The 14,735-nt window shown below is 41.7% G+C and overlaps 2 protein-coding genes across 8 annotated transcripts in view; one reads left to right on the top strand and one right to left on the bottom strand.

The window, feature by feature from the left end:
* Positions 1-2,165, bottom strand: part of KIF3C (kinesin family member 3C) — a 79,258-nt gene extending 77,093 nt beyond the window's left edge. For 3 of the 5 annotated variants that reach the window (XM_060169763.1, XM_060169761.1, XM_060169766.1), the window contains exon 1: positions 930-2,165. The gene's annotated coding sequence lies outside the window, so the exon portion shown is untranslated. The remainder of the gene's footprint in view (positions 1-929) is intronic. The other 2 variants (XM_060169764.1, XM_060169762.1) reach the window with 1 other exon arrangement.
* Positions 1,369-14,735, top strand: part of RAB10 (RAB10, member RAS oncogene family) — a 75,462-nt gene continuing 62,095 nt past the window's right edge. Inside the window, exon 1 of one of the 3 annotated variants that reach the window (XM_060169767.1) lies at positions 1,369-2,026. In XM_060169767.1, coding sequence (XP_060025750.1) covers positions 1,900-2,026 — 127 coding nt within the window. In that variant the 5' untranslated portion in view covers positions 1,369-1,899. Of the gene's footprint in view, positions 2,027-11,999; positions 12,403-14,735 lie in introns of those variants that run through there. The other 2 variants (XM_060169770.1, XM_060169769.1) reach the window with 2 other exon arrangements.

The raw sequence follows: 14,735 nt of genomic DNA, 5'->3' as shown, positions 1-14,735 counted from the left end.
GAAGAAGAAAGGGAAGGTATACCTGAGACTGATGGAAAGAGAGGGAAGGAAGAGTGCTAGGCATATGAAAAGAAAGTGCAAGGAAAAGGCAGCGGGGTTGGGGCTGGCTTCACTATCTCTCAATTTGGTACATTGATGGTTCGATTCTGGCGGCAGGGAGGGGCCCCGCTTCCTCAGCATGGTGCTATTGGGCTCTCCCTATTGCAAAAGGGTGGCCAAGGGCTTCCCCGCTGGCACAGTAGTTAAGACTCTGCCTGCCAATGCAGGGGACACGGGTTCGAGCCCAGGTCTGGGAAGATCCCACATGCCGCGGGGCAACTAAGCCTGTGTGCCACAACTACAGAGCCTGCGCTCTAGAGCCCGCGAGCCACAACTACTGAGGCCGCGTGCTACAACTACTGAGACCGAGTGCTACAACTACTGAAGCCCAGGCGCCTAAAGCCTGTGTTCTGCAACAAGAGAAGCCACCGCAAAGAGAAGCCCGTGCACCGCAACGAAGAGTAGACCCAGCTCGCCGCAACTAGAGAAAGCCCGCGTGCAGCAACGAAGACCCAACGCAGCCAAAAATAAAAATAAATAATAAAAAAATTAATTAATAAAAAAAAGTGTCCAAGTTCTGGAGCCGGTTCTCCACGTAGAGCACAGCACCGGCGCTTCCACTTGGTGGGGAGGTTGGCCCTGCACCCAAGTGTTCCTCGGCCCTCTACTCTTCGCCCTGGAGGGCAGATTACATCATCCCAACTGAGCAGCGTGGCCAGTTTTTCCCATTTCAAACTCCTGCTCTCTTGAACGCCAACTCTGGTTCCTTAAGTAAACCGGGACGGAGCTTAATGTTTCCCCCGCCCCGACTAGCCACGAGAGGGCACTCAGGATGAGCCTCATTTTAGCAAAGAGGCTATTAAATGACCCAGGGCGCTACTTTTTCTCACATTTACGGCTACAGCTACACAGGAACACACGGCGACCCAAGCTCTTGGCTGCGCCAAGACTCTCAGCGAAACACACGCGCCAAACGCGGCCCGAAGCATCCTCAGCTGAGCCCGGTGAGCGACCTGAGGAGGAAAACGGTGGATGTCAAAGGGCTACGCCAGCATGCCGCGCCTGCGCAGTCACTAGGCAGCGTCCCCCCGCGGGGCGTGCTCGTAACGCTGCGCACCCTATCAGACGGCCGCAGGGAGCGCGCCCGCGGCCTCGCCCTCTCTCGTCCCTCCCCTCTCTAGTCTCCGTCGGGGCTTAGAGTGAGGCTCGGAGACCTAACCCTCCACTCTGCGCCCCCGCGGGCCCCCACGCCCTCTGGTGCGCGTGCGCAGAGGCGGCCCGCAGGGCGAGGGCGCGAGGGGAGGGCGGGCGTACGTCCTTGCGTGCGTCTCAGGCAGCGCGCACGCCGGCGTGAGAGGGCACGGGGAAAAGGTGGCTCTGGCCGGGGCGGCTCGGCTTCCTATGGCTATGTAGCTGAGCTCGTCGGCTCCGGGTCCTCCTTCGCTGCCATCGCCGCGTCCTAGCGCGGAGCGGCTGCTCGCGAGGGATACTGTCTTCACGCCCGCCGCTCTCCCTCGACGGCTGAGCTTGCTTGCTCGCCCGTGGGAGCGTCCCGGCCGAGCAGCCCTGAGGGGGGAGGGGAGGCCATTTTGTCCCGACCGACTCCCCGGAACCGGGCGGAGCGGCTGGGAGAGGCTGCGGAGCCGCGGTCGCCGCCCTCGGAGGCACCGGACGCTTCCACCGTCGGGGCTTCCTCGACGAGGCTGTTCCTAGGTCGCCCGCGCCTTCTCGAGCCCTCCTTTTTCCCACGCTTTCCCGGTCCTCCGGCCTGAGAACGCCCGAGAGAGGAGGAGTTGGCCGTAGTGAGAGGGACCGATCCCTTGGGGCCGCCGGCGGCGAGAGCCTGTGCCGCTCCTCCCAATGGCGAAGAAGACGTACGACCTGCTTTTCAAGCTGCTCCTGATAGGGGACTCGGGAGTGGGGAAGACGTGCGTCCTTTTTCGTTTTTCGGATGATGCCTTCAATACCACCTTTATTTCCACCATAGGTAAGACCTGTGGGAGGGTGGTGTGCGGTCTCTGCATCTGCAAACCGTTTCTTTTATTCCAGACATCTTGCTTCCAGTAATATACGCCTTTGTTTCAGTGATTCTGATTCCAGGCGACAGACCCAAGTTACTGTTTGAATCGGCATCGAGCTTTCTGGGGCGGGGTCTTCCCAAGCTTTGCATCCGGTCTTTTGCTTTCAAGTCTCTCACTCTGCTCGGTGCCTGCTGTTACAAAATATGCAGTATTAACAGCGTTCCAGAACCCTATTTCTTTAAGCGTCTGGATTGGCTTTTTCCATGTTTGTGTGGCGTTACTAGCTGTACGATATTTGTAAGGGATTTATTTTGGTGGTTGGGACTGAAGCACTAGGAGTCATTTGGTAAAGGCCTGGATTCATACTTCAGGGCAAAGAAGATTCCGTATGGTCTTAAAGTAAACTTGAGGATTTGTGTGAGGAATAATTAAGGCAAATTAGAAGGGAAAAGTGAGTTGCTCGGCGTTGACTAATCCATTGATGTGTCAAACAATCGGAGGCTCTTCGTGCTTGGGGTGGGACACTCTGGCATGTTTGCTCACAGAGCTGTTCGAGACATCAACAGAAGCAGTAATCTAATGGAGACGATCAGCTTCTGTCCTCGAACCCGAAAAAATGAAGTTCTCCCTTCTGTTTACGCTAGAATTTACAGGGAAGTGTCTTGCCAGTCATAGCCTTGGGACTTCTAATGTACTTTTCACCTCATGTTTCAGAATTATTTAGTGTGAAAATAAGAGCTAAAGATTGACCTTTTAAATCGGTTTCCCGTTTAGGAAAAGAAAAGGGAACGCTCTAGGAAAGTCCCATTTGACTCTGCTGAGACAATTTAGTGCATTAACACGAATTGTGTTAAATGGATTGTATGCGAAATCCGTTTTTTCCCCCCCACACAATAAATATCTTAAAGGACACATAGTTGTCTCTGTCACTTGGGGCCCAGAACACAGCGTTGGGGCAGTGCAATGAAACCCATTTTTAAGTGTAACTAGTTTTATATTAAGATGAGTTTTTAAAAAAGCAACTGTAGTCTTTGAACTCTGGTAGTTGTCACAATTAAGCTGATTTCAAACAGTTTATAGCATTTGGAATCGTTGATTTGGATTTCTTGTGATAAATATTTGTCAGCTACTTAATTCATTCTCATAAAACAAATTTTACTGAATTTAAATTGGGCAAGTGATCATTTAAACTACGTTTTGATTTTACTCCCTTTTTTGGGGGGAGGGGGTCATTGTAATCATTATTTCCTGAGTGTCATACTGCTCTCTAGACCTGTCATAAATTTCACGAAACTTAGAACTTGTTCTCTGCCTGTGGGTTAGCACTTCCTACCACTATGTTTACTTTTAATATTCCACTTTTAGCTGTATCTGGGTGGGTCAGGTAGTTAGATAGTTCAGTAAATATTTATTGAGCACCTAATGCTAGGCACTGTTTTAGGGACTGGGGATAGATAAGTGAACACAATAGACCTTTTAAGGAGCAGTCTAGTGAGGACAATCACAATAGAGTGTGGAAAGTGCTACAGTGGGGGTAAGCATGGGAAGGAGGGGTGACTAGCCCAAATTAGGCGCTTGCATGGAGATGGTGTCTAAAATGAAGTCTGAAGGACAGATAGGAATTGGAACACGGGTGGGGTAGGGCCTTTCTGGAAAAGGGAACATTGAATAAACCTGTAGTAAGATCAGGGATTTAATTCACGTGGTCAACTTTAACCTTTCATTGAGAAGGGTAGGGGGTGGAGGGTAGGAAGCAAAACATTAACTCCATCTACTCTTGTCTTTTTTAATGAGTGCATACCCTCAACTAAGCCCAATCCTGTAAGATAATGACATAATCTTCTTGTGTAGTCTTTCTTTTTTACTTTTTTTTTTTTTTTTGGCTGCCCCGCAAGACTTGTGGGACCTTAGTTCCCTGACCAGGGATTGAACCTGCGCCCTCTGCAGTGAAAGCTGGGAGTCCTAACCACTGAACCTCCAGGGAATTCCTTGTGTAGTCTTTTTACTAGGGAAAATGTGTAGTAATTTAGGATCAAACCTGCTGGGTTGGAATCCTAGTTCCACAGGTTACTAGTTAGGGAACTTTGGCAAGTTAATTAATCTCTGTCTGCTTGTTTCTTCTTTAAATAGTGTTAATAATAGGATCTATCACATAAGGTAGTTGTGAGGATTTTATGGGTCATTGAGAGCAAAGCACCTAGCGTGGTGCCAGGCACACTGTAGGAGCACAGTGCATGCATATTAGCTGTATGTGGAACTTGTGACCCTTCTGCTGCTGAAGTGAGGCAGAACAAGGTACTTTATGGATTGAATGCCCTGCATGCAGTGTTCACACAAATATTTGTTAGTGCTCTGCTAAACAATTTCACTTTAGATTCTGAAACTTTAATATTTTGATGTAAAAGTGTGATATGTATGATATTTTGATATATAAGATATATTGAACAGTGTAAGCTGAGAAATGGATAAATACATGCGTGTAAAATTCTGAGTACAGCTCCAACACATTGCATGTATTAGCTCTGTGTGCAGGTTTTAGAAGTCTGCTGGCATCTTAACACCAGTGCATCCAAAAGAAATATAATGTGAGTCACATAGATAATATTTTTTAGTAGCCACATTTAAAAAGTAAAAGAAGTATTTAATACTAATTTTAACTCATGTTATCCAGTCTTATAATTTTATTATGTAATCAAGATTAAAAAATAGTTGAGACATTTTACATTCTTTTTCTCCAGAGTGTATGTTATATTTACAGCTCATCTCAATTTAGATTAAGCACATTTCAGGTGCTGAGTGTGGCTAGTGCTGCCATATTGGACAATGCATGTTTAAACAGTATAAACTAGCCAGTTGGCTAATGTGCAGATGATTAGAGATACTTGGAATGTGTACTACTTTTAGGACATTTTAAATTTCATCAGTTGACTAGGATGTTTTTTTGTTTTGCTTTGCTTTTTAAAAAATCTAGAGCACTCTCTAATTATGAATGATACTGAAATTTGAGTTGTCACTTGATTGTTAAAACCTCTTGAGGTTTGGACAGAAGTAGTTACCTTGCAGGTGTTCAGTAGGGCCAAACTGCCGGTATAACGCTGGCCCTCATTATTTTAGGCACAGTCATTTCAGTTACTTATTGGCTATTGATTCTTGGAAGAAATAATTTTTATAGGCTTATGGTGCTTACTTACAGTGCTTACACAGACTACCGTATTTAAAATTTTCTGTATATTTTCACTTCCCACACATCTGTGTCAGAAATTGTGTATGATGTTTATGGTCAGATTTATTGCAGACAGAGTTGTAAAAACAAGTTACTGGTATGTTCCACACTCACCAATCGCAAAGTGAATCCAAGGGCACTGGAATATATAAGCTGCACAAGGACAGAGGGCTTTGTCTTTTAGCTGATAGATGCTAAGCACCTAGAAGAGTCCCTGCATTTAATGGGTGCATGGTAAATAGTGAATGAAGGCAGGCAGACAGACAGGTAGTAAGTATAATCAGCATCCTCTAGAATTGGCTAGTTTTATTTTAACATTTCTTGTCTACCTACTTTCTGAGCATTAAATATGTGAAGTAGATTGAGGTCAGATTTTACATAAGAAAATCAGCTGTTTGGCTAATAGAGTAATTTTAGGGTAAAACTGGTCTTGGAAATTCAGATTGTTGAAGTATTTGCTAAAGAGAGTTACTGGTTTTGGATGAGCAGATTTCATTGGTTTATTTGGCTATAACCCTGTTGGCAGTATGAGCTCAGGAAAGCATTACCCTTTTCGTGATATGGTAGGTACTTGGACTCGTCCCAAAGCAGAAATTTTTAGTGGGCTGTTTTACTGAAAGTGCTGTCTTTTGGTGTTGTTAATCCTCCCTCCACCCCTCGACTTCATATTACTTTTTCTGTTAGGACTGTCTTTCACTGGGAAACGGAGTCTCTGGGTTCCATGTAAAAAATTAAATTGGTGGGCTTCCCTGGTGGCGCAGTGGTTGAGAGTCCGCCTGCCGATGCAGGGGACATGGGTTCGTGCCCCGGTCCGGGAGGATCCCACATGCCGCGGAGCGGCTGGGCCCGTGAGCCATGGCCGCTGAGCCTGCACGTCCGGAGCCTGTGCTCCGCAACGGGAGAGGCCACAACAGTGAGAGGCCCGCATACCGAAAAAAAAAAATTAAATTGGTAAAGGCTCTTGCCTCTGGGAGAGGTATAAAATGAACACACCCTTTTTGTTGTCTTTCTGAGTGTTTTTACTAAGCGTTGGAAGAGTAGGATGGTTCCACTAACATGCATTTAAGAATTGGTTTATTTAATTGAAATGAGCCCATTTTATATGAGAGGCTGCTTTTTAGAGAATTGAGCAAAACCTTTTTCATATTAAACGTGACAGGACTTTGCTGTGACACCCAGGCAGTGGCTCATGCTGCAGGAATGCCAGCGTGCCCAATGAATTTTTCTTTAAAAAAAAAAAAATTTATTTATTTATTTTTGACTGTGTTGGTCTTCGCTGCGGTGCGCGTGCTTCTCATTGAGGTGGCTTATCTTATTGCAGAGCTCCCACTCTAGGCGCGCGAGCTCAGTAGTTGTGGCATGTGGGTTCGGTAGTTGTGGCTCACGGGCTTGAGAGCACAGGCTCAGTAGTTGTGGCGCATGGGATTACTTGCTCTGCGGCACGTGGGATCTTCCCGGACCAGGGCTCGAACCTGTGTCCCCCACATTCCCAACTACTGCACTACCAGGGAAGCCCGCCTATGGAATTTCTTTCATTTGAACTTGTATTTTTAGGATTGATTAAGAACTATCCCGAGATTTTCCCAAAGAAGATACAAAGGGCCAGTAAACACATGAAAAGATGTTCAACATCACTAATCATTAGGGAAATGCAAATCAAAACCACTATGTGACGTTACTTCACATCCATTAGGATGACTGACATCAAAAATTAACTTTGGGAAAAAAAAAAAGAACTTTGTCATAGACTTATCTGTTCGAGTCCCTGCTTTCAGTTCTTTTGGGTATATACCTGGAAGTGGCATTGCTAGATCATACCATAATTCTATTTTTTTTTTTAACATCTTTATTGGGGTATAATTGCTTTACAATGGTGTGTTAGTCTCTGCTTTATAACAAAGTGAATCAGTCATACATAAACATATGTTCCCATATGTCTTCCCTGTTGCGTCTCCCTCCCTCCCACCCCATAATTCTATTTTTAATTTTTTGGGAAACCACCATATTGTTTTCCACAGTGGCTGCACAGTTTTATGTTGCCATAGCACTGCACCAGGGTCTTATTTCTCCGCATCCTCATCAACACTTGTTATTGTCTGTTTAGTAGCATTATTCACAGTAGCCGAAAGGTGGAAACAACCCAAATGTGCATAGACCAATGAATGGATACACAAGATGTAGCATATACATACAATGGAATATTATTGAACCTTAAAAAGGAGTGAAATTCTGATAGATTTTACAACATGGATAAACACTGAAAACACTATGCTAAGTGAAACAGGCCAGACACAAATAGACAAATACTGCATAAAATCATTTATGTGAGGTACCTAGAATAGGTCAATTCATAGAGAAAGTAGAATAGTGGTTACCAGGGCCTGGGGACTGGGTAATGGGAAGTTATTGGCTAATGTGTACAGAATTTCAGTTAGTGGGGAATTATTGCTTAAAGGGTACAGAGTTTCAGTTTGGGAAGATAAAAAAGTTTTGGAGATGGATAGTGGTGATGGTTGCACAGCAGTGTGAATATATTTAATGCCACTGAATTGTATACTTAGAAATGGTTAACATGCACAGAAGGACAAATACTGCATGATTCCATTTATATGAGGTATTTAAAGTTGTCAAATTCATAGAAACAGAAAGTAGAATAGTAGAAAGTAGAATGATAGTCTCCCAGGGACTGGGGGGAGGGGGAAATGGGGAGTTGTTTAATGGATATAATATAGTTTTAGTTTTATGAGCTGAAGAAGTTTTGGAGATCTGTTGTGTATCAATGCAAATACACTTAACACTACTACACTATACACTTAAAACTGGTTAAGTTGGTATATTTTTATGTTATGTGTTTTTTTTAACTGAAATTTAAAAAATGGTTTAAATGGTCAATTTTATGTTACGTATATTTTACTACCAAAAAGCCCCCAAAAAACTCTTTGCCACTTGACACAGCTCTCTAAAAGGGCATTTAATCACAGACAGCCCCTCACTGTTTCATGTGATAACTACTGTTAACCAGTGGTCATTGAGTCAAGAGGATCCTTTAAGGTACTTTCCCATGCTTTATTATTACCGGTCTGTACTTTCAGATACTGAAGGCAGGTTTGTCTTTTTGTTGTGTGTATCTACATAGATCTCCTTGGAATATTAATACAGGAAAATACCCTAATATGAATTTTTTTTCCTTTTTTTAGCACGTTGGGTCTTAGTTGCTGGGCGCAGGCTTCTCTAGTTGCAGTGAGCAGAGTGGGGGGGCTGCTGTTCGTTGCGGTGCGTGGGCTTCTCATTGCAGTGGCTTCTCTTGTTGCAGAGCACAGGCTCTAGGCGGGCAGGCCTCAGTAGTTGTGGCACGTGGGCTCAGTAGTTGTGGCTCGTGGGCTGTAGAGCTCAGGCTCAGTAGTTGTGGCGCACAGGCTTTGTTGCTCCGCGGCATGTAGGATCTTCTGGACCAAGGATCAAACCCATGTCGCCTGCATTGGCAGGCGGATTCTTATCCACTGCACCACCAGGGAAACTGAGTCAGGAAACTGAGACTGATGAGGGGAGGTAACTTGCAGAAGATTATATGGCTAATTAGTGAAAGAGTTTTGACTAAAATCCACATCCAATCCTGTTCATGGCTGTGTTTCTCATCCTGAGAATTTCATTGTTTTGTTTGAAAAAATTAATGATAGGGTCATTCTCCTACTCATCAGTTTTAATTTGAAAAGTGGAGTTACAGTGGTTTATTGTTGTTTTGTCTTTGTTTTGACAGAAGTGGGAAAGTAACAAGTCTCAGCACCAAATACCAAGGGGTTTGTTCAGGTTACTTGTCTTTTGCAAACAGAGCGTAACACAGCAGAGCTGAGCTGATAATGTTAGAAATGATTATTTTATTTTCAAGAATTATCATGTATAATGGTATACGAGATGTGGCAAAGGAAATACTGATATTCCTGTTCGGTTTGTAAAGGGAAAGAATGATAGGAGAAATACTGTCAATCTGTTTCAACTTTTAACAGTACAGAGTTGCCCAGCCAGTGCTGTGATAGCAATTGTGATTAACCGAGAAATAGGGGCTTGTTGAGTTGATTTACAAATAAGAGACCGTTATTTAGCACAAAATATAAATTTGTGAATAGCTAAGAGATCTGCATGGGAAGACTGCTTATGGAGATGGTTCAGTCATAAAGGTAGAGTGTAAAAGAGCTATAAAGTGTTGAGACCATTGTCTGAACCCAAAGACTGATAAAAGTCTTGAAAAGGTCATGGATTTGCTTCCTTCAAAGAGGTGAATATTGGGGGTTAATGGATTAAGTCCTTTAAATTTGGGTCATAAGAAAAGGAATTTGAAAAGATGACTAGAGTAAAATTTTGGTGGAGAAAACTCATCTGAAGGTAAATCTCAAATGAGAAAAAACATTATATTTGAAGATAGTAGTACCATATAGTTTGAGTTACAAACAAAAGTAATTGCTTGATATTTATCCTTCTTTCCAGAGATGAAAAATCATATTTTTGGGGAAAACAGCAACTGGTGATGGAACACTAAGTTTCCAGCAAACAGAGCATCCAAGGTTGTAAAACATTAGAAAATGGAAAGAAACATTATTCTGGAGACCCAAAAAGTACAATGTAGCAAAATCAGAACAGAGGACAGTATTGATTTGTTTCTTTCATATCAGTAGCAGTGCTTACGCAGGCTTTTTTAAATTGACATTTTTATTAAGGCAGTTGTAGATTAACATGCAGTTGTAAAAAGCAGTACAGAAGGATCCCTTGTACACTTTGCCCAGTTTCTCCTAATGGTAACATTTTGTGAAACTGTGGTATAATATCACAACCAGGATATTGTCATCTGTTACAGCACACCAGTCTTACTCAAATTTCTCTAGTTTTACTTGTACTCATTTGTGTGTGTATGAAATTCACTACAGTCTTGTCACTTCTGTAGGTTCATGTAGCCACCACCACAGTCAAGATACTGAACAGTTCCAAGAGACAAGGATCCCTTGTGTTCTTTTTTAACTATACCCCTTTCCTCCCTCCACCCCCGCTTCTCTCCTCCAAAAATTTGTCCTCCATTTATAAAATTTTGTCATTCACAAATGTAATATAAATGGAACCATATACGATGTAACCTTTTGGGATTTGCTTTTATTCAGTCGGCTTAATTCCCTGGAGATTCATCCAAGTTGTATGCATCAGTAGTACCTTTTTTATTATTGAGTAGTATTTCATGGTATGCATTCCCCACAGTTTGGTTAACGACTCACCCATTGGGGAACACCTGGGCTGATTCCAGTTTCTGGCTGTTATAAATAAAGCTGCTATGAATTTTTGTGTAGAAGGTTTTGTATGATCATAAATTTTTGTTTCTCTGGGATAAATGCCTAATAGTGCAATTACTGGGTCATATGGTAATTGCATGTTTAGTTTTATAAGAAACTACTGAACTGTTTCTCCAGTGGCTGTGCTATTTTATATTCCTTCAATAGCGTGTGAGTGACCTTGTTTCTCTGCATCTTCACCAGCATTTGGTGGTTTTACTATTTTGTGTTTTAGCTATTCTGATAAGTGTGTAGTAATAATCTCATTGTTGTTTTAAATCGCATTTCCTTGATAGCCAGAGGTGTTGAAAAATCTTTTTATGTTCTTATTTGCCATCTGTGTGTTCTCTGGTGAAATATCTGTTCACCTCAGTTGCCCATTTTCTAATTGCATTCTTTTTTCTTTTTTTTTTTTACTATTGAGTTTCATGAGCTCTTTATACATTTTATTTTATTTATTTGGGTGCGTTGGGTCTTCGTTGCTGCACACGAGTTGCGGTGAGCGGAGGCTACTCTTCGTTGCAGTGTGCGGGCTTCTCATTGCGGTGGCTTCTCTTCTTGCGGAGCATGGGCTCTAGGCACGTGGGCTTCAATAGTTGTGGCACGTGGGCTTCAGTAGTTGTGGCGCACAGGCTTAGTTGCTCCGTGGCATGTGGGATCTTCCCGGACCAGGGCTTGAACCTGTGTCCCCTGCACTGGCAGGCGAATTCTGAACCACTGCACCACCAGGGAAGTCCCTTGAAAGCTTTTTAAAGTTAATTTTTACCAGTGATGTGTACACATATTTGAAGTTAAGTAAACTGCTAAGAGATTTATAGTAACAAAAAAAGCAGTCTCCTGACTCATTTCCTCTCCATCTTCAGTCCTTTTCTTTAGAAGCATCTTCTACCTCTTCTGTTATATACTCCTATATTTTCAAAATATAAGGTATACAGCCATCTCTTGAGTATTAATATTAGATGAAAATTTTAACCTGTTATAATCTCATCCCACTTTTATCCCAGTTTTTTTTGTTAAATTGATATCCAGTGGTTACGTTAATATGGCCATGTGAGTATTCCCTATCAAGCCAAATAGTCTGTTATGACTCTGTTTCCTTTTCTCCGAAGTTGAAAGTTCTCTTTATTTGATTAATTTCCTTTACCCATTAGCAAGTCTTCCTATATCCTTCAACAACCTCTCAGAATGACTTTCTACACAGTCAAGCCATTAGAGATATATATATATTTCTTCCTGGATGCCTCTCTTCTAGGTCTTTCTCCTTCTTGCTTCCGTTCCCTTAGCCTCTCTCATGTGAGATACTGTTGTTAATTTATTGCCTTGGATCATATCATTCTCTAGTAGCTTCTTGCAAAAAGGGTACATGGCAAAGGACATTTTTTGAGACTTTCCATATTTGATAATATCTAAATCCTTTCACTCCATCGAAAGTTTGACAGGGCCTAGGGTTCTGGTTTGAAAATAATTTTCCCTTAGGATTTTGAAAGTATTACTTTTGTCTTTTAGCTTCTGATGTTGTTGGCAGGTACAATACCATTCTGATTCTTTTTTTTTTTTGCGGTACACTGGCCTCTCACCGTTGTGGCCTCTCCCGTTGCGGGACTCCGGATGCGCAGGCTCAGCTCCGGACGCGCAGGCTCAATGGCCATGGCTCACGGGCTCAGCCGCTCCGCGGCATGTGGAATCTTCCCGTTCTGGGGCACGAACCCGCGTCCCCTGCATCGGCAGGCGGACTCTCAACCACTGCGCCACCAGGGAAGCCCTGATTCTGATTATTTATCCATCGTTTATGGCCTAGTTTGTCTCTGTAAGTTTTTAGATTTTTTAATTTTTTTGAATTCCTGGTAACAGATCATGTACCTTAGTGGGTGGGTCTTTTTAAAAATAAATCTATCATTCTCGATACTTGGTGGGCCTTTCCAGGTCCTTAAACTTCTTCACGTTTTCTTACATTTTTTCCTCCTGTGATTTTCTTCCCTTTTTTTTCTGTTTTTAGTTGGATGTTGGACTTCCTGGATTGATTGTATAATTTTCTATTTTCTAGCTTTGCTAATTCGTTCTTTCTGGGAGATTTCTTTGACTTTATCTTTTATCTTTTCTATTGAAGATTTTATTTCAGCTGTAGTATGTTTAAATTTCTAGTGCTTTTTCTGCTTTATTCCTTAAAATTTGTTTTTTAAGCATTCTGTTCCTGTTTTATAAATACGGTATCTTTCTTGGAAGATAGGTTTTTTGACATTTTCTTCTTGACTCTCTTTTTCCTTCAAGTTTTCCATACCCATGTTTGTTTTATTCTGTATTTTATTTTAGAGGCCTTTCTCAAATGATTGGTGATTTCAGGACATACGTTCATAATTAAGAATGGGTCGTTGAATCAGCTGCACTTCAATAAGATTTTTTTAAAAAGTGCCAAAAAAAAAAAAAGAATGGGTCTTTGAAAAGATGTTCCTGAGCTTTGTAAACATGGGTGGGGCTTTTTAATCTCCCTGGTTTTAGATTCATCTCCACACTCCACTGAACCTCTTGTTCCTGAATTCAGAGTGTGTCAGTTTCACATTTTCTAGAGAATAAATCTTTAGACTCCTGCTAGGTCTTGAGGAGTGGTAATATCTGGTTATGTGAAATGGAGGCTACGTCTTGGGGTGTCCTTATATAAACCTTCAATCAGCCTTTACTTTCTGCCTGGTACCTAATACCTCCTATTGCTAAACCTCCTATTTAGACGTGAATTGGCTTGCTCCTCATTGGTATCTTCTTCAGTGGGTTCTGAGGTCATAAACTTCTTCATCTATTGTGGTTAGTTACAGTGTCTCTCCATTTGTAAACTCTTTATATTTCTTGTTTTCCTTGAAGTTTTGGTGTGATTTTGGAGAGAAGGGGTCAGAAAGATTTTTCTCTTCTAGCTTAACTGGAATTTGAAGTAATTTTTGACTCCAAATGATTTTTGACTCCACTTTTTAACTCATAAATAACATCCAGTAGGATTAGGGATGGACGATACTTTGCTACTGTTCTTGTAAATATCTAGTCCATCCTCAAAATACTGATATTTTTGTTATTTAGGATAGTCAAATGAATGTAGTAGGGAATCAGAGTATTCACAACAGCACCATTTAAAGGAAAGAGCTTTAATTTAGATGTATAATTCTTGGCTGATTTACTTGGGGGGAAGGGAGAGTATTTTTTGCTTTTTGAACAGAGTATGACTGTAGTCTTAAATTTCAGTCTTTTGCTCTCGATGTATACTATTTTATAGAATACTGACCAACAAATGATTCAGCAAACTCATAATCTGTCAGAGGATTGCAGTGGGTCCTATATATTATAGCACTTGGCATTGAATGATAAGGTATCGCCCGCTTGATTTTTAGCTGGTTTGAAACCTACTAGTAAACATTTTTCCCTACAAAGTGTGAGTAGAGTTATTCTACCTCTTTGTATATTTTCAGTCTTACTAACTTTGCCTTCCTTAAATTAGACATTAATGGATACGTGTGAATTTTTAAAAATCCAGTAGTGTCTTTTTGCATATTTTTGTGTGTGGGAATATATATTCAGCATAATAAATGGACAAGAGTGCTGTGGAAGGTAAATATAATATCAAAATAACTGTTCAAGTGTTAGCTCTTTGCTTAAGTGAGTAAGAATTCTGAAAACTTTTTTCTTCTTTTGCAAAGTTTCAGACCTACAGGAAAGATACTTATTATAATGAATCCTCTTATATCCTTCCTCTAGATTCACCAATTGCCAATATTTTGCTACATTTGCTTTTATGTCTCTTTAGATAGTTTATTTTGTGTATGAAGTGGTGTCTGATTCAAAATAGATTAAAGATTTGTGTGCCATAGTCATTTTTCAAAAATAAAGTAGGAAATTAAGCTATAAGCCTTTACACTTTGTCGTTGAGGTTTTTTTTTTTTTTTTTTTTTTTTTTGCCGTTGAGGTTTTACAATGTGTCAGGCACTCTCTGTGAGCGCCAGAGATGCAGTGGTGAGTAGTACAACTTGGTGCCTATCCTTGTGGTGTTTAAGTTCTAGTGGAGAATTTTGAAAAGTGCACCAAAATACCACTACTTTCTCAGCACCTAAGTTAGAATCTGATTCTCAATATCTTTGCTTCTCTTCTAAGACATTTCATATT

Source organism: Lagenorhynchus albirostris, chromosome 13 (genome assembly GCF_949774975.1).
Source record: "Lagenorhynchus albirostris chromosome 13, mLagAlb1.1, whole genome shotgun sequence".
Lineage (NCBI taxonomy): Eukaryota > Metazoa > Chordata > Mammalia > Artiodactyla > Delphinidae > Lagenorhynchus > Lagenorhynchus albirostris.
This window is presented reverse-complemented; position numbering and strand designations above follow the sequence as displayed.